Here is a 20,366-nt window from a genome sequence, read left to right on the forward strand (position 1 = left end):
GAAGACCCACGAGCGGACTGTGGACTGCCGGCAGACTAGGAAAGCCTACACACACACTCACATTAAAGCCTACACACACACTCACATTAAAGCCTACACACACACCAACACCTGATCAACAGCGCCACTCTGATCAACACCGCCACTCTGGTCAACACCGCCACTCTGGTCAACACCGCCACTCTGATCAACACCGCCACTCTGATCAACAGCCCCACTCTGGTCAACAGCCCCACTCTGGTCAACACCGCCACTCTGATCAACACGCCACTCTGGTCAACACCACCACTCTGATCAACACCGCCACTCTGATCAACACCGCCCCTCTGGTCAACACCGCCACTCTGATCAACACCGCCCCTCTGATCAACACCGCCCCTCTGATCAACACCGCCACTCTGATCAACACGCCACTCTGGTCAACACCACCACTCTGATCAATGCCGCCACTCTGATCAACACCGCCACTCTAATCAACACCGCCTTTAACATCAACACACATTAAAGCCTACACACACACTCACACTAAAGCCTACACACACACCAACACCGCCACTCTGATCAACAGCGCCACTCTGATCAACACCGCCACTCTGGTCAACACCGCCACTCTGATCAACACCGCCACTCTGATCAACAGCGCCACTCTGATCAAAAATGGTCAACACTGGTCAAAATGGTCAAATGGTCAAAAATGGTTGATCAACACCGCCACTCTGATCAACACTGCCACTCTGGTCAACAGCGCCACTCTGGTCAACAGTGCCACTCTGGTCAACACCGCCACTCTGGTCAACAGCGCCACTCTGATCAACAGCGCCACTCTGATCAACACCGCCACTCTGATCAACACCGCCACTCTGATCAACACCGCCACTCTGATCAACACTGCCACTCTGATCAACACGCCACTCTGGTCAACACCGCCACTCTGATCAACACCGCCACTCTGATCAACACTGCCACTCTGATCAACAGCGCCACTCTGATCAACAGCCCCACTCTGATCAACACCGCCACTCTGATCAACACCGCCACTCTGATCAACAGCGCCACTCTGATCAACACCGCCACTCTGATCAACACCGCCACTCTGATCAACACCGCCACTCTGATCAACACTGCCACTCTGATCAACACGCCACTCTGATCAACACCGCCACTCTGATCAACACCGCCACTCTGATCAACAGCCCCACTCTGATCAACAGCGCCACTCTGATCAACAGCCCCACTCTGATCAACACCGCCACTCTGATCAACAGCGCCACTCTGATCAACAGCCCCACTCTGATCAACAGCGCCACTCTGATCAACACCGCCACTCTGATCAACACCGCCACTCCGATCAACACGCCACTCTGATCAACACCGCCACTCCGATCAACACGCCACTCTGGTCAACACCGCCACTCTGATCAACACGCCACTCTGGTCAACACCACCACTCTGATCAACAGCGCCACTCTGATCAACACCGCCACTCTGATCAACACCGCCACTCTGATCAACAGCGCCACTCTGATCAACAGCCCCACTCTGATCAACAGCGTCACTCTGATCAACAGCGCCACTCTGATCAACAGCCCCACTCTGATCAACAGCGCCACTCTGATCAACACAACCACTCTGATCAACACCGCCATTCTGATCAACACCGCCACTCTGATCAACACCACCTTTAACATCAACACACATTAAAGCCTACACACACACTCACATTAAAGCCTACACACACACCAACACCGCCACTCTGATCAACAGCGCCACTCTGATCAACACCGCCACTCTGGTCAACACCGCCACTCTGATCAACACTGCCACTCTGATCAACACCGCCACTCTGATCAACAGCGCCACTCTGATCAACACCGCCACTCTGATCAACACCGCTACTCCGATCAACACGCCACTCTGATCAACACCGCCACTCTGGTCAACACCGCCACTCTGATCAACACGCCACTCTGGTCAACACCACCACTCTGATCAACACCGCCACTCTGATCAACACCGCCACTCTGATCAACAGCGCCACTCTGATCAACACCGCCACTCTGATCAACAGCCCCACTCTGATCAACAGCGCCACTCTGATCAACAGCGCCACTCTGATCAACAGCGCCACTCTGATCAACAGCGCCACTCTGATCAACACCGCCACTCTGATCAACACCGCCACTCCGATCAACACGCCACTCTGGTCAACACCACCACTCTGATCAACACCGCCACTCTGATCAACACCGCCACTCTGGTCAACACGCCACTCTGATCAACACCGCCACTCTGATCAACAGCGCCACTCTGATCAACACCGCCACTCTGATCAACTCGCCACTCTGGTCAACACACCACTCTGATCAACACCGCCACTCTGATCAACACACCACTCTGATCAACACCGCCACTCTGATCAACACGCCACTCTGATGAACACGCCACTCTGGTCAACACCACCACTCTGATCAACACCGCCACTCTGGTCAACACCGCCACTCTGGTCAACACCGCCACTCTGATCAACACCGCCACTCTGGTCAACACCGCCACTCTGGTCAACACCACCACTCTGATCAACACCGCCACTCTGGTCAACACCGCCACTCTGATCAACACCGCCACTCTGGTCAACACCGCCACTCTGGTCAACACCACCACTCTGATCAACACCGCCACTCTGGTCAACACCGCCACTCTGATCAACACCGCCACTCTGGTCAACACCGCCACTCTGATCAACACGCCACTCTGATCAACACCGCCACTCTGATCAACACGCCACTCTGGTCAACAACTCTGATCAACACGCCACTCTGATCAACACAACCACTCTGATCAACACCACCACTCTGATCAACACCGCCACTCTGATCAACACACCACTCTGATCAACACCGCCACTCTGATCAACACCGCCACTCTGATCAACACCGCCACTCTGATCAACACCGCTACTCCGATCAACACGCCACTCTGATCAACACCGCCACTCTGGTCAACACCGCCACTCTGGTCAGCACCGCCACTTGGTCACTTCCGAAGCTAAAGAAGCCCTCCTGTCCCGCTTATACTACTGAACTAACTCAAACTGCATCCCAGTGTGGAATGGCAACTGCACGGCCTCCAACGGCTGGTGACTAATGCCCAAAGCAGCACTGGTGCTCAACGACCCTCGGTCAAACACATGCACCTCAAGCGATGGTAAGGATGGCGATATTTTTAGACGCTTCTCTCCCAGCCATGCACTGTTCACTCTTCTTCCATCCGGGAGACGCTGTCACACTATTTGTAGGAGTTTCCCTTTCAGATGTAAAATCTATGGGAGAAAAATATTGAAATGAATCACGCAAGGTTTGTGCTCGTCAATTTACTTGTATTTGCACCATTATTCACCACCTAAAAAAAGGATGTTTTAAACCAGACGTTTTTTTTTTCTCTGCTCGTGGTAGATTGTGTTGGTCATTATGGAAATGATCCGGCTGCGTGGGTGTTCTTAAATTTGCTCAGCAATTTACTCGGAGTATTAGTAGACTGTTAGGTTAGGGTTATGGTTAGGGTTGGTAGAATAAGTTGACATGTAGGCCTACGTCTAAAGTTACTTATAGTCAGTAGAATGTCTAAAGGGAACCATCGAAATAAAGTCTAACCGAAACTGACATTCACTCCTCTAGATCCTATTCCTCCTTGATTTCTGAGAGACTTGATTGTCGTTATAGGTCCTAGTATGTCCAAACAGCTCTTTAATTAAACAAGCTGTGGTTCATCCTTAAAAAAACAAATCTTGTCAAATGTATTAGAGAATGATACCCTGGTCGAACTTCAGTCAGTATTTAGAGCCGGTCCCAGCACAGACACCGCTCTTTTAAAAGTTGTAAATTATTTACTAGCTGTTTGACTCTGGGCTGTCTGTAATTTTAATCACGTTAGATCTCAGCGCCGCATTCTACACCGTTGATCACTCAATTCCCTACACATTTAATTTATTTGAAGTCTTCGTAAGAGGCTGGATCCAAACTGGAGCTGACGTACATGGGAATCCCGAGATAAAACAGAAAAACAAATGGAATGCATTTGATCTGATATAACTGGAGGACAAGGTTATGAGGTGCATTACAGTGCTCTCCACTAATATTGGCACCGTTGGTAAATATGAGCAAAGGAGGCTGTGAAAATAAATATATATTATTTATCCTTTTGAGTTTTAATTTAAAAAATATCACAAAATTCTAAACTATCATTGAAGAAGAAAAAAAGAAAGTGAGGGGAAAATTTAATTATGAAATAAATGTTTTTCTCTTGTTCATGTTGGCCAAAATGATTAGCAGCCAATTATTGCAACCTTCTGTCTTCTCCTAGCCTGGGAAAACCCAGACCACTTCCGGCAAATTTAGATTTGCTCTGCAAGTGGGTCTGGCAAAGAGCCCATTGAAACCCATTTCCAATCCGTCGAAATCGCGGCACCAATCAGAAACGTTGGGGCGGGCTTTACACGATGACGACAGAGCAGCGACGGTGACGCAGATTTTGTACATTACAGAGATGGATGTGGAACATGACTCGTTTGAATCAGCTATCACGTCTGTTTCAAGCGATTTAAAATTGTCATTTACAAAAACGGCAAAAGTCGTCAGAAGCCATTGCTACATCTTCCTGAAAAACACAAACAGAGAATTGCTGAGAGTCTCAGATGTTTCTCCGTCGCTCTGATTGTTTTTAGATCTATCCAATTGCGCCCAGAGCCATTTGAGCGACGTCCGTTGGTGACGCCCCTGTGGAAATGAATTGTCTATGGAGCTTTGCCAGACCCTAACTCAGTTACAACTGAGAGTTGTCTGGGTTTTCCCAGGCTAGTCTTCTCCTATAATGCCTGATGAGATCAGACACCATTCCTCCGTACAGAATCTCTCCAGATCCTTCAGATTCCCAGCTCCATTTTGGTGCTTCTCCTCTTCAGTTCACCGCACTCATTTTCTATAGGGTTCAGGTCAGGGACTGGGATTGGGACGGTCATGGCAGAAGCTTTTATTTTGTGCTAAATGACACATTTTGGTGTTTATTTTGATGTTTATTTTGGGATCATTGTCCTGATGGAAGATCTAACAATGGCCCATTATAAGATTTATAGCAGAGGCCGTGAGGTTTATATTTTTTATCTGTTGGAATTTTCTAAATGTCGATGAAAAACTATTGCGAAATGACGCGACTAAAACCTCCTTTCACGATAAGTCATTCCAAAAATCATGGCAACAGATGTTGGTAGGTTTACGTATATCCCAGCCACCGCACTAGCCATTATTTTTAATCGAAGGAGACATAGGCATGTTTTCCAACATTAATGTCAAGGAAAGACCCTTCTACTGGGAGCGGCACATGTGAGGTGTTTCTGGGTGTTTTCCCTCATATCTGCTTCAAGCTCTTGATACATTTTGGCATTTCTGTGTCGTTTAAAATTCAGTATTCCTGTGAAACTTTTGTCTTTTATCAGTTTAATTAAGAACTTCTCATCTTCTGTTCAAACACACCTTTCTGCCTTTAAAGAATGCTCAACTTTTACGTACGTCAGGTGACCTGTAAATGAGCAGCCAATAATGAGCACTGTATTAACAACGTAAACAGCATAGGAGACTGATGCAGACGAGAAGAAATTGTTGAATAATGACGTTATTTTTGTTGTTGTTTTTTGCGCACAAAAAGTATTCTCGTTACTTCATAACATTAATGTTGAACCACTGTAGTGACATGGACTATTCTAACAATAGGTTTTTTTGAAGTCTTTACTTCCTTTCTGGACCGTTGCAATGATGTTGCTGCCTATGTGGGGTCAGAAACCTCTCAGATTTCATTAAAAAAATATCTTAATTTGTGTTCCGAAGATGAGCAAAGGTCTTACGGGTTTGGAATGACATGAGGGAGAGTAACTAATGACAGAAATTCAATTTTTGAATGAAATTGTGAACTAACCCTTTAACTAATGATTCCCATCTTCACTATAACTGCACGACAGCAGGTCGATTTTGGACACTAACCACTCTTTTACGCCTGTAGTACAGCATGGATAAACTGAATTGTTTTCTTCTGCACATGGCCAGGGTTTGATGTTTGTCTCTACAGCAAAGCAACTGCTCATGTCTAAACTCTTCCTCTGAATGAGTGTCTTTGCTTCTTCCTCTTGTTTCTTGCAGTCTCAGCACAAATGCATTGTGATCTTTGCGCTGGTGTGCTGCTGTGCTCTCCTGATAGCATTAATATTCTCTGCTGTAGATGTGTGGGGCGATGACGAGGACGGCATCACTGTAGACAAATGTAGCAGAACCTGCCGGTAAGCAAAACTCACCCCTCGGACATTGACTATATCCAATTTTGTTGACGACCAGCTTACAACTTCTCGTGACCCACACCTGATATCTGCATTTACACTACACACTTGGTGAAACAACCTAGGGTAGAAGAACTGACCCACACTTAGTGAAACAACCTAGGGTAGAAGAACTGACCCGGAAAAGCTAAGGCCAAAAAGTAAAAACGGCCTGCTTAATTTGTGCCGGAAGAAGCAGGACCCGGATTCAGGACCTCTGAAACCTGATCCTGTACCTCCTTTGGGGGATCCCCCATCTCATATACCACTGAAAGATATTTGTTTTATGAACTGTGTACATATGGTCAGGAAAATTAAGTAAATGAAATTGGACATTGCGTTACCATAGAAACGGTACTCTAAATTATTTTATCAGGCTCCTCCCCTTTTGGGCATCATTATGTTTCATAATTTATTATCAAAATATTTTCTAATCTTGACAAAACACATATTATCAGAAAGGTCTGAGTCTCAAGGTTCCATATTTTGTGACAGAAGTGTTATTTGGAAAGAAATGTATTAATTTGTTATCGCAGAATGCAATGGAATTCAATGTCACCCGGTGGCTTTTTTTGCTGTTACGCCTAAACAAAATCTCATGGGAACTTCAATTTTTGTGATATCAACTCCAAATTTGGAACACAACTTGGTTAGATATATGATTTTATAGTAAAAAATATTTTGTAAAATACATATTTTATATAAAAAATATATTAAGTACAGTATATTTGATTTACTGTAAATTTAAACTTCCATAACATTTTCATATTCCATATTTCATAGTCTATATTCCAAAGAATTCTTGAATTACAACCATTTAAGTTTGAATAGTGCATTTTAATGTCCATTCTCAAAAAGGGGGTGACAGTTATGGGGTTAAGAAGTAGAAGAAAAGCCGCTACAAAGTGGTTTGTGCCATGTTTAGGCAATGATTTATTGGATTTGAGTGCTATTTGCATTTATAACGCATTACAAGCAACATATCATATAGAGAATGAATATAAACTTCGATGCACTTCTTTTATGATGGAAGTGGTTTTCTGAAACTTATGCATGCAAGTCGCTTTGGATATTTTCATATTTGAGTCCTCTTTAAATCTGCATGCAGAGCCGGCTTTTTCATGTTCCAGCTCGTTCGCATGATTGTTAGGTATTACGCATTATATCTTGAGGGTTATTTCTGTTGTTGGACATCGTTTTATTAAATGCTGTGAGGACTGCTGAGTAGAACTGATGACTTACGGGGGGTTAAATGGCCGCTATACTCATCCGTAAACACCTGCAAGCTCCCGCGTGCAAAATGGCTGTGAATTTAAACTTCCGACAGACCTTTTGTTGGGATTAATGCATAACTGTGTGGTGTTTTACATGCACAACCTGTCAAAGCACGTCATCAGGATGTGAAAAACACGCATTTGAACTAATGCAAAACTCAAGATAATCTGCATCTAGCGCATTCAATTTCTATGTTAATTCTGAGAGTATATTTGCATGTCTGTTTCCATCCAGGATTTTCTTATGCGCATTTTCAAAATATGCGAGTAAGTTCTGTTACCTTTCCTTGCCCCACTAAATTGTTTTATTAACAAATTTTCAACACGTTCAAATTATCTATCCCATCAGCACGAGAGGAGGCCTATATATACTCACTTGTTCCTTGACAGTTTTCAGCATTTGGTCCTGCCCATCTGTCACAATGTCCGAGATCGAACTCTTCCCATCTGTTGACGAGTCCCTCCTTTCCCAGGATCTTTCACCGCATTCCACTGATGCCAGGAGTCCTCGCGCTCCGCCGGACACTGCCACTGAGTCTCTGGCACTACCGCATGGACTTCAGCCTATCTGTGCCGCTTCCCGATCTCCAAGACGCTGAGGCTTACCCTCACCTCCACCAGCAAGACACCCACCAGCATCTCCAGCATCCTCCTACGCCTCGGCCCATCCAACAATCCCTGCAGTGGACAGTGCTGAGTTTAAGACAAGCGCTAATCAACGCTGATGTCCATTTTTCTAGGAGAATGAATAATAATTTCCCTACAAACAGCTTTGACTTCTCCAAAATCCACTCCACCCTTCAAGGTTGCTAAAAAAGCAAACAAGAATCGTAGGGCCCCGACTTCCCATTCACAAAGAACACCGCCTCCTTCCCTCGCAAGACCGGGCAGGCATCCATCAAGGCTGGGCAACGCCCCAGATTCCACCACTTCCAGGACTCACTCCTCTTCCCTCCGCCCACCTTCACAGATGCCTTATTTTCCAGCCCTATTTCCCTTTTTCTACCCTCCTTGTTCCTCCCCAGGATCCAGGGGCCGACCGAAGCGTGAGGCTGCCTCGGCAAGCGGCCTCAGCCCGGCCTTTCTTCCCCCTAACACTCTCCCCCAAGCTAGATCTCATTTCACTCTCTCCTCCCGAAAGCCGAAGCCATCCCACCAAACGCTACCGCCTTGGAACCGCCAGCAACATCACAGCACAGATACTCACAGGTACGGAGATTGATTTATCTTCCGTATTATTTGTACTCCCTCCTTCTGTTTCAGACTGCCAAATTGACTGTCATGACTTTTTTTAGTTACCTTAAAGAATTCAGCCAATAATCCATTATTTTAATTTACTTAATTATCTTCTTTTTCCGAATTTTCCATCGCCTTTAATCGCTATAGCGAAATCATCTGCGCCGCATTTTCCCATTGGAGATGAGAACTGATTGATTATCTCGCAATAATTGCAGAGCTTGTATACTTACAGAGGAACTCACTTTCATACTTACCACAAGCTGTTTTCGGCAAAATGTAACATTGGAGTGGCTACCAGAAAATTTTCAGGTAAAAAAACGCTTAATAATCGATCTCTCAGCCCCGCACAATTCCCCGTTCACAAGCAGAAAAAGCCTTGTCTCTCTCACCTAAGGGGGGCATTCCCCCCATTTTCGAAAATGAAATTCAGGCCCTGATTGAATGTCTGTACAAATTCTGATTTGAGCATCCCTATAAATTATTCAACATGATAAAAAGAAGGCTTCAGATAGATCGGTATTGGTGATCATATTGACAGATACTACTTCCTGTGATTGACAAGTGGTGATCGGCGCCAAAAATTCTGATTGGAGCACCCTTAATAACTGCCAAACACGTTCCCGGGGCCAAAAATCAAATAGCTGACTCTCTCTCGTTTTGCTTTTCAGAAATTCAGGCTGCTGGCACCAGAGTCGGACCCAACCCCAGTTCCTCACTTTCCAGAGCTGATATTCCCCTAAACCACCCATTGAAACCCCTCCTTGACACCTCTCTCAACTATATTCTTCAAGCCGTCTCTCCTAGAACCATACACACTTACTTGACTGCTTAGAGATGTCCTTTCACCTCACATAAAGCCTGTTTTTCCCTCCGATTTTTCTCTTCTCATTATAACCTCATTTGTATCTCATCTAAACATCATTAAAAGCTCCAAGCTGCCTCCATTAAGGGTAAAGTAAGCAGAATCCAAATGGTTTCATAAACTTATTTTTGGTTCACCCTTTTCCGAAATAACCAATTCACAAACATCACCTCTTATTAAAGGCATCCAAAGAACCCAACCCACCCGCTGAGATGCCAGAAAACCCATAACTCTAGACATATTTCCCAAATGTATTCCCTCAACTCTCCACCTAGACTACAACTCCATCAATACCACTCACACACTCGACATAATGCTTATATTGGCTTTTTTCAGTTTTCTCAGATGCTCAGTACTCGCTATCACGTCCAGCATCAACCCACAAATCCATCCCACAATTACAGATTTATCAGTGCTAGATGGCAAAACCATCTCTTACTTCATTAAACAAATTAAGACAGACCATATAATTTACATTTTCACCAATTCAGCCGTACCAATCACTTTTAGCCTACTTACATTTTAGAAGCTCACAGGCTAAATCCCCTTATGACCCACTCTTCGTAGACAACTCCAATTGCCCCGTCACATGTTTCTGATTCCAAAAACACCTCAATTCCCTTTTGTTTCAATCCGGCATTTCTGCAGATCACTTTTCCAGTCATTGGTTTTGCATAGGTGCAGCAACCACAGCTGCTCAAAATGGCCTCTCCCAGCATCAAATTCAAACAGTCGGTCTCTGTTCATCAGAGGCTTTTAAGAGCTATATTTGATCCAATCATTACACATCAAAGAAGCTCAACGAACCCTTATCAGCTCAATTCTTCAGCTCCAGCTTGTTCTCACACACTCAAACCTACAGACTATATCCACCTAAGTTAACACCTTCAATCCACTAAAATATTGAAAATATTTCTACTTCACTGCCGCAGCGGTGTCTTCCCACCCACTCCCACAGCAGCCCACTCCATTCTTTCACTAGCTGCAGCAGTGCAATCTTCTCTGCTCCCGCAGGACCCCTGTTTCTCCGTCCAACTTGCTTTATCTCCTCTGCTCCCGCAGGAGCTCAGTTTCTCCGGTTAATTTTTTCTTTGATGATTCGAGAGCCCTCCCGGTCCAGCTATTAACCCCCATCCTGCTAACGGTGGACCATCAGCCCTGCGCTCTGGAATATTTTAGTGGGGGTTGTCAGTAACATTCCTGGCTGCTGTCCCACTTTGGTTTTGCCATTTTTGGGGGGAGTTCTATTGATAGAATAGAATAGAATAGAATAGAATAGAATAGAATAGAATACCACTTTATTGTCCAGCCAAGGCTGGAATCGGGCCAAAATACCGAGATCAGAGCCCTAATGCGCATACTTCTTTTATTGTGAGTGTGAACTCATGAAATTATGTTTTATAGACAAAGTTCGAAAGGAACTCGTTCAAATTATCTATCCAATTAGCACAAGAAGAGGCCTATATACACATAGCCGACTCACCTATGTTCCTGGACAGTTTTCAGCACTTCTCCACCACCCCGACTCCTCAGTCTTGGCTGGTTCCTATCACAACCAGGGATACGGAGGGAATTGTCTGAGTTTGGGCCAAAATACCGAGCTCGGAGCCCTCTCGGACAGCATGCCAAAATACGCATTCTTCTTTTACTGATTATTTGTAAGTGTGACCCTAGTATGCGCTGTAGTAACAGTAGAGTTAGGATTAGGATTGGAATTAGGAAAATGTTGGATAAGCTCAATACAGTGCCTACTAGGGTCACATAATTTGGCACAACACCGGGTCCATCCCCATATTTCCTGAAAATCTGTGATATTAAAATGTATTTTAAATTTTAAAAAAATGTAACTTTCACTTATCAAGATCATCCAAAATGTCATTGGAGTCCAGCATTCTCTTTAAATCTGATTCTGTTGTCAACTTGCACAGGGAATATGCCTCTGTGTCGGTTTTGTTTCAAGTTTCCTTTTAATATGTCTCAGTTTAGAAAATGAATGTTTCCTCTTGCAATTTAAAAATATGCACAGTTCAACATTAACATCAGGAAAAAGAGACTGAAGAACAACATCCAAGACTGTCAAGTCAAGACAGCTTTACTCAAGAAGTTGTGCTGTTGTCAGCAAATTCACATCATTCTTCTGAGATTTCAAATGCAACTTGTAAAGAAAAAAATTGTATAGTACTAATCTAATCCATACTTGAAACTTTTTGTTTGCATTGTGAACAGCAAGTCACTGGTGTTCCTTACTTGTAAATCACTTCTTTATTGTATTTTTCTTACGGACAAGGTTACCAGCATTACCAGCATTAGCACTGATACATTTTCTCTAAGTTAATTCAGTGCGGAGGACATAACTGATAACAAACATAAAATGGATATACACGAGAAACAGATAAACATACATTAGGAATAATAAAAGAATAATAATAAAACAAAAAAATTTGAACTATATACATAATGTCAGAGATAGATAATTTACAGGTAGAAAGTGTCTATTGAAAAAAGATAATTAAGGCATCTATAAAAATAAAAGGAGAACAGTTTCAAAAGAAAAAAGGGAAAAGGGAGAACCTGCAGTCCCATTTGCCTTGATCTACATCTTTGTATACTCTCCTATCCTATCCATTTAGGTCACTTAAATTTTAAGAATAGAAATTAAGCTGTCATGAGTTCGGCTCGAGTGCATAATAGTTTTAATCTTTGACTTGTAAATCACTTTTGATAAAAATATCTGTTAAATGACTATGGGCCCTATTTTAACGATCTGTGTCAAAGCACAAAGCGCAAGTAACTTTGTGGGCGGATCCCGGCGCTGTTGCTATTTTCCCGGCGGGATAAACGACTCTTGCGCCAGGCGCAAATCTAAAAGGGGTTGGTCTGAAGTCGCTTCATTATTCATAGGTGTGGTTTGGGCGTAACGTGAAAAAAAACAATCAGAGCGTCCTCTCACATTCCCTTTAAGAGCAAGCGCGCTTGTTCCGTGGCGGATCGCTATTATAACGGCGGATTTGCCGGCGCACGCCAGGAGCAGTTCACAGCCAAAGAGACCGATGTTCTCGTCAGGGCCGTAAAACACAGAGAAGTGACATTGGGGATGATGGGAGAAACCCACCCAAATTAGCTTCGGTTAAACAGGTGTATAATTTGGGTAAATGTGTAGCCTAATCTAGATTTTTTTTTTTTAATCTAGATAGATCTTTTTCACATCTTCACGGACACAACAATGATTTCCCTCGTGTGTTAATATTTTTCCTTGTAATAATGTATGATTTGCGAAAATGAAAACTGCTGCGTCTGTTTATAATTATTAGAGAATCAAAGTGGATGCGCGTTAACACGCTACATTATGGCCAAGCACGCGCCCTTAAAATACCACATCACTAACGCGCAACGCGCTGCTGTCTTTAGACTGGGTTTTTCCTGGTCAGTGGCGCAATTGCTTTCTAATACTGGAAAATAGCACCAAGGCAGTTTTGCGCCGGAACACGCTCCTCTTTGCGCTGAACCGCCCCCCGAGCGCAAGTTCATTCCCTAATTTACCGACGTGCGTCTGTGGAGGGAAAAGTCCGCTGTGCGCGGGTGCAAAATAGGAATGATACATGCGTCGGTGTTCAAAGTCAATTGCGCTGGGTGCAAGATAGGGCCCAATATGTAAATGTTATTGGAGTAAAATGCCTGCATAATTCACCTCTGGCTCTCCATCACATAGATTACAAAGACTTTAATGGGATTTTTATTTTATTTTATTTTTTTATGTGTTGGAATAGATCCGATGGTTGATGTCTACCAATTACATAATAATATAGTGTACCCCATCTTTCAGTCACTACAACATTATGCCGACTGACGAATGGGCCCCTGCAGGAAGGTGACGCAGCTTGTCCCTCAGGCCTCTACACCTTCGAAACGTCCATCGGAGCGGCCCTGATATGGGCGGCCCAGAGATGAAGAAAGCTGCTCTGGACCAGGAGGTGGTGAACACACCGCTCCTTCCCCCTGAGTGAGGAGGGCTGGGTGGAGAATCTTCTGTTTCTTCTTTGAATCTTCTTTCTGTTCCGGTACCCACATTTTCAATAAAAGAGCAGTTTCCGTAATCTCTGGGCATACAGGGCTGACAGTGTCTGACAGTGAACGACGCTATGCTTGCTCTTTTACAGTCCCCCCTTCTACATTCGCCACAAGCCAAGAGGTCAGGGTTTGAGGACGCTTTGCCTCCTCATGTGTCTCTGGACCTCCCCTCGCGGGATCCTTGGAGCTAGGTAAGTGTCCACCACACTCACTGCCTCTACTTAGGGATACTACGCTTCCTGGGTTAGGCGCCAGTGCTCCTCCTTGCTGCCCCTCCGCAGGTACATCGGTTGTCCCCTTGGCGCCGCTACCACAGAGCCTGGCTAGCACTTCCCAGCCCATCCCGCTGGCTCTTGGTGACAATCAGACTCGGCTACGTGATTCAGTTCACCAGGCATCTTCCCAGGTTCAGTGGCGTCCTGTTTACCTCAGTCACAGGCAAAGACGCCCCTGTCCTGCATGCAGCAATTGTGGTCCTGCTGGCGAAGGATGCAATAGAGCCTGTCCCTCCAGCCAAAATGAAGACAGGGTTTTACATCCCTTACTTTATTAAACCCTAGAAAGGCAGTGGGTTACGGCCAATCTTGGATCTGCTAGTCTTAAACTGGACCCTTCACAAGCTCCCGTTCAAGATGCTTACACTTGGTTCGCAGTAATCGACCTGAAGGATGTGTACTTCCACGTCTCAATTCTTCCTTGACACAGACCATTTCTTCGGTTTGCCTTTGAGGGTCAGGCATACCAGTACATGGTCCTCCCCTTTGGGCTGTCGCTGTCTCCCTACTGCTTTACCAAAGTCAAGGAGGCTGCCCTTGCAATCGCATTCTAAACTATCTCGACGACTGGCTCATTCTAGCTCAATCTCAAGATCTGTTGTGCGGACACAAGGACCTGGTGCTCATGAACCTCAGCCATCTGGGGCTTTGGGTCGACTGGGAAAAGATCAAGCTCTCCCCTGTGCAGAGCATCTCTATTCTCGGTATGGAGTAGGACTCTGTTAACATGACGACGCTACTCATGAACAAGCGCGCACAGTCAGTGCTAAACTGCCTGAATACGTTCAAGGGAAATCAGCATTTCCACTGAAGCAATTTCAGAGGCTCCCTGGTCACCCCGCTCGGGTTGATGCATATGAGACCGCCTCAGCACTGGCTGTACGTTGTTGTTACAACAGATGCCTCCAGAATGGGTTGGGGCGCTGTATGCAAAGGGCACACAGCCTCGGGCTCCTGGATGGGACCTGGACTGCAGTGGCACATCAACTGCCTTGAGTTGTTCGCAGTGCTGCTCACCCTGCGCCGGTTTCGGCCATTGCTTCAGGGCAAGCACGTGCTTGTCTGGACAGTTGCATGTGCTGGTCTGGACAGTCCCAACACCGCAACAGTTGCATATATCAACTGCCAAGGCGGTGTACACTCAAGGCGCATGTCACAACTCGCCCGCCATCTCTCTGAAGTCAGCAGTGGCTCAGGTCACTCCATGCCATTTATATTCCGGATGAGCTCAATTGTGCAGCTGATGTGCTCTCACAACAGCTCACGCTCCCGGGAAAATGGAGACTCCAGATCCAGCCTATCTAGAGTCAATTCAGTGGCGCACAGGTAGACCTGTTTGCCTCACAGGAGTCATCCCACTGTCAGCTCTTTTACTCCCACCCTACCCCCACAGTTGGCACACAGACTCTGTGCAAGGTCAGGGAGGATGAGGAGCAGGTCTTAATGGTTGCTTACTGGTACCTGATTCTCAGACCTGATGCTGCTGACAACAGCCGCTCCCAGGCAGATTCCCCTGTTAAAGGACCTTGTTTCTCAGGGACGGGGCACCATATGGCACCAGTGTCCGGACTCAGCTTCACTTTTCAGGACGTGTGCAGCACACTTCTGAAGTCATAACTTTGTAAATATTTAAACAAAATTAATCAAAGCAGTCTAGTTCGCCTGTATTTGCTGTTAAAATTGCAGTGTCATTGATGCATTAGGCAATGCATTCAAAAAATGCCTGAGACTGTTAGCCGTACTCATGGCACACAATCTTTCTTAAATTGTATGGTCTTAATTATAATGGTTTGTAAAGATATGATTTTGAGAGAGTATTGATTTGGAGCTATTTAGTGTTGGACAGAGTGTGGGTCATGTGACCTTTTAAGATATTCTATTACACAGACTCAATATGCAGGCCTTGTAACAGGATAGGAATGTTGATCAAATCTGCAGGCTTTAGCAGCAGAAAAGACATTAGCAGAGGCTTCTTCTCATCTGAGGACACTTTCAGGATAAGACAGAAGTTAAATCCCTCTGGAGCCACTAATGATGCTTTAAGTGTTGGAGTGATGTGGTAATGCACAACTGGGACCGCAGTAAATCTAATTTCCCGAAGTGAATCTGGGACCTTGAACAGCCAACATACTTAACCACTAGACTACCACAACTCTCTTGTGAATTCTGTTTATTCTGTTTGTATTAGCATATGTTCTCTGCAATTATTTAGCAGTTTGGAAAGATTACGTGTAAAATTAAGGATGTGAGAGCCATGATCATGAGTTTTATATAATTTTGTTTTCATTATGGAGAATAATCTGTACTTTTGATTAACAAATTCACACTGCACCACTTTATGACTATAACATGTTTCATGAAACCATTGTGTTTACTCAAATCAGATTTTAATTTAGAGACAATAAAACTGAGGCATTATTGTCATTTAGGAGAACATGTTGACTTTACATGGGCTCCACCTTTCCTAGGATCTCCCACCAGATTTTGCCAAATAGGGAATGATCGTACACTGATTTCTTCTCTTCTCAAGCCCACGTGACCAGGACACTAGCTTAAGGCAATGCTGGCAAGCCACCATAATACATACAGTTATGTATGTATGAGTGTATTTATTATCAGTGTTCACCCTATTACTGAATTATTGTATTTCATTCCATTAGTGTACAGTATATACCGACCTCTGTTGTGTTTGTAGGCCTACTTTGTCTTGTCATTAAGGTGTTTTGTTTCTCATTGATCTGTGTATTCCATGTCTTTGTGATCTGATTCTGTCTGTTGTAGCCAGATAAAGATTTAATGTGCTGAATCACTGTCAGGATGATAAATAAACATCTGACTTTGTAGTCTAGTAAAATCTATGAGGCGTTCCAATGAAATTTTGTACACATAGTGGCAATCAGTTATCCACACCTGGTTGTTAAGTCTGACGTCACGTCACTGTTTCCGTGTCCAAACACCCCTTCAGATCCCAAAATCAAATAACAATCGATGCTCATATACATTTCTACCGGGAAAAAACATGTTTCTATTAAGCTGGCCACACATTGATTCATATGGCTGTTGAAATAGTATTCTTGAAACAGAAAAGTGGAGGCTTGGAACCAGAAACAGTATTATCACAACTTAACAAGTGGATATTGTAGCTCACACCCATATAACCCTGTGCAAAATAAAATAACAAAAACATCTGACAAATATTAGCATTTATCGTTGCAAATCTCCACACCTAAATGGTTACATCTCATAATTAGAGGGAAAGTTATGCAGTGCTAAAATATGCCTTCAGTTGAATGTAGATTATCTTGTGTTCACAGTGTTGTGCTTGTGGAGAACATTCCAGAAGATCTGTCCATCCCATATAAGGACACAGTTTCACTGACCGCTGGTCTTCATGAGCTGCTGGATAAAGCGCGTCGATCTGTTGAGATTGTGTCACCATGGTGGGCACTGAACTCGACCACATCTGGATCAAATCTTCCTCAGGCCAAACAGGTAACAATCCACAAACTGCAGTTTCAACACATTGACTGATAGGTCTTGGTTATGCAGATAATTGTACAATGACTGAATGTAGAACGTTGAGTGTATTCAAGACAGTTTCTCCTAAAGAGAGTTGGATTAGTCCCATATCTTCTGTCATCCTCAGGGCCAGATCTTACTCCATCAGTTGAAGAGTTTGCGGTCTCGGTCAGTCAGTTTGAGGGTGGCGAGTGGACTAACTGATTCTAACTGGACTAACTCAGAGCTCGAGGCACTCACTCGGAGCGGTAAGTATATGATGTTATTTGACATCCATTGTCTAGCAAAACCATCTTGTAAGACTCTCTGTGTTTGGACCCAAGTGTAAAGAAGCAAAGGCGCAGGAATTCATTGATAACTCTACATGAATAGGAAACACTCTATAATCATTAAACCTGCAAACAAGTCCAAATTACATAAAACACTGCAAAGACACCAAGAGAAATTTAATAAAGCAACAAAAGTGAGTGTCTACTGTTTTTAAGAGCACTCCCGGTGTTTCCACATCTCACAGTTCCCAGTGGACCTTCCTTGAGCTTTGTCCTACTGCCTTCATCTACTCTAGATAGAGAAGTGCAACAACAGGCTTTGAAACCCTAGGAAGGACCACTGGATACTCTGGGAACTGGGACTACTGGAGGCTTGGGAGAAGTACTTGACTTGGTAAAGATAACCAGGGCTCAGAGGAGACCGATGGTATGAGAGGGAACACTGGAGGGTTTGGGGAAAATACTGAGGGCTCTGGAGACTTCATAGAAAACCTGAGACAATAAAAAACTTCTGAACTGGAATCTTTGTAATAAACCCCAGGGACTTGAGGATGAGGGCATGGGGAGTCTGGAGGAGCAGGAGAGTCAGGAGACCGAGTCTCGGCGGCACTCAAGATATCAAAGAGGAGTCATGAAATCAAGTTCTTGGGGGCTTTGTATTCTCATCAGCCGGTGAAACAGGCTCAGGAAGAAATGGAGCTTCTCAGTGGAATTGCATGATGGGTCAGATCAACTGCATAGAAACCCTCCACTGAAAGCTCGCAGACCTGCTGGATGTCTATCACGTGCATGTGATTGGTCAGTAATACTTGTGCAGTTTGCCAGGTTCAATATAACTCTCTGACAGGGTTTAAAATGAACACCTGCAACCCCGCCGAATGCAGGTAAAACTCATCTGTGGCGGGTAAATCAATTTGGTGGATTACTTATTATGTGTACTCACTTTGCTGGGGAAGTTAGTGTAGCCAACTCTATGTAGATTTAATGCAAATACTCAACTCGTGAGTCATCATGATATATTAAATACAGCGTATTGCTCAGAATCTGCTCATATCTGGATTACTTGAACACACACGTCACTATGCTTCACACAATGGTGAAGCAATAGCAAAGATTAAAAAGCATTTGGTAAACAGAAAAGTTGTATTTTCCAACATCCTACATTTTATATGTTCTTTGCACTGTATTGATCTGTCCACCTAAAAACATGTTTGGTGAAAAGTATGAGGGTGAAAGAGGAAGACAGAAGATGCTGGATGACAGGATTTTGTCTGAATAAGTACTAGTTAATCTGGTTCATTTCTTCTTCTTTTTTTGGCCAGTAGAAGTTCTGAATGGCCAGTAACTTAAAAATTGAGTAGCCAAATTGGCCGGTGAGAGAAAAAGTTAATTTCAAACCCTGTATGTGATTATTGGGCTTATCCAACAATTAATTAAAAGCATATATGTATTTCATATAAGTGAGTTTTCAGTTTTGAAAATCATTAAAGTATAACTGCATCTTGTCATGAAATAGTCTGTATTTTGATTGATGTAATTTATTCAAGCCATGAAGTTAGGGAGGTTACACTTGGTGTCCCATACTTTATCACTTGAGCACCTTGTGTGAAAAATATTGAGAACGATTGCCATTGGTTATTCAACAGAGTGACTGTTTGTTAATTGGCCAATCAGGTGCAGACGTGCATTACCTGAACATGACGGCCCTCAGTAGAGGTCAGCTGAGCTCCTCCTTCTGGCTGGTGGACCGGAAGCACATGTACATCGGAAGTGCCGGCATGGACTGGAGATCTCTCTCTACGGTAAAGAGACACGTTTACCTGGGTGCCAATAGTCTGGATATTAAATCAATATAAACTTAAATAACCTTAACCTGAATCCGGCTTTTTTTTCTTTCAATGTTGAATATTGAAAATGGCATTATGCTGTAATTGGAACATAACCCTGTTTTGAAGTTGTGTGGCATTATGCACCAGAATTGATCCAGTTTCCCGCAATGAAGCTAAACTGTAAACTCTGTCCCTTCTGAGGGTGCGCTCTCGGAAACAAAGGCACAAAGCTGTCACTGGGGCAGGACCCTGAGGTACAGAAGCGGGAAATAAACTTATTTGAAGTTGATTTCAGGCAACGTGGCTTTAAGTCAGTTGTAGTTGTTGTGTTTCATTTTCTGAGAGTGCAAGCATGATGTTGAAACTACATCACATTGTAACATTGATTCAATGATAAAATTTAAAATAAATAAAAATTAAACAATTGCGGGTGCAAAAGTGATGTTGATTCAATGCGGTTAACATTGACACATTAACACTGATTTAACATTGTCTCGATGGTTACTTGCTATCTGGATAAAAGATGTACCTTCTCAGTTTTGTACCATAGGGTGCTGCCCTAGTGACAACTTTGCACCTTTTTTTCTGAAAGTGTGAATAACAAATAGCTTTTCTGTTACAATAAACAGCCCGGTCTCACCCCAAAACGTCATATACTGACGGGTCTACATAC

General features: G+C 44.0%; 1 protein-coding gene across 2 annotated transcripts in view; it reads left to right on the top strand.

Moving 5' to 3' along the window:
- The window catches only part of LOC307010256 (inactive phospholipase D5), a 32,137-nt gene that overhangs the window by 3,791 nt on the left and 7,980 nt on the right, over nt 1–20,366 (top strand). Inside the window, exons 1-5 of one of the 2 annotated variants that reach the window (XM_079634782.1) lie at nt 13,262–13,791; nt 13,891–13,992; nt 17,391–17,568; nt 17,723–17,843; nt 19,539–19,666. In XM_079634782.1, coding sequence (XP_079490908.1) covers nt 13,952–13,992; nt 17,391–17,568; nt 17,723–17,843; nt 19,539–19,666 — 468 coding nt within the window. In that variant the 5' untranslated portion in view covers nt 13,262–13,791; nt 13,891–13,951. Of the gene's footprint in view, nt 1–6,185; nt 6,323–13,261; nt 13,792–13,890; nt 13,993–17,390; nt 17,569–17,722; nt 17,844–19,538; nt 19,667–20,366 lie in introns of those variants that run through there. The other variant, XM_079634781.1, reaches the window with a different exon arrangement.

Source organism: Phoxinus phoxinus (assembly GCF_949152265.1).
Source record: "Phoxinus phoxinus genome assembly, chromosome: 14".
Lineage (NCBI taxonomy): Eukaryota > Metazoa > Chordata > Actinopteri > Cypriniformes > Leuciscidae > Phoxinus > Phoxinus phoxinus.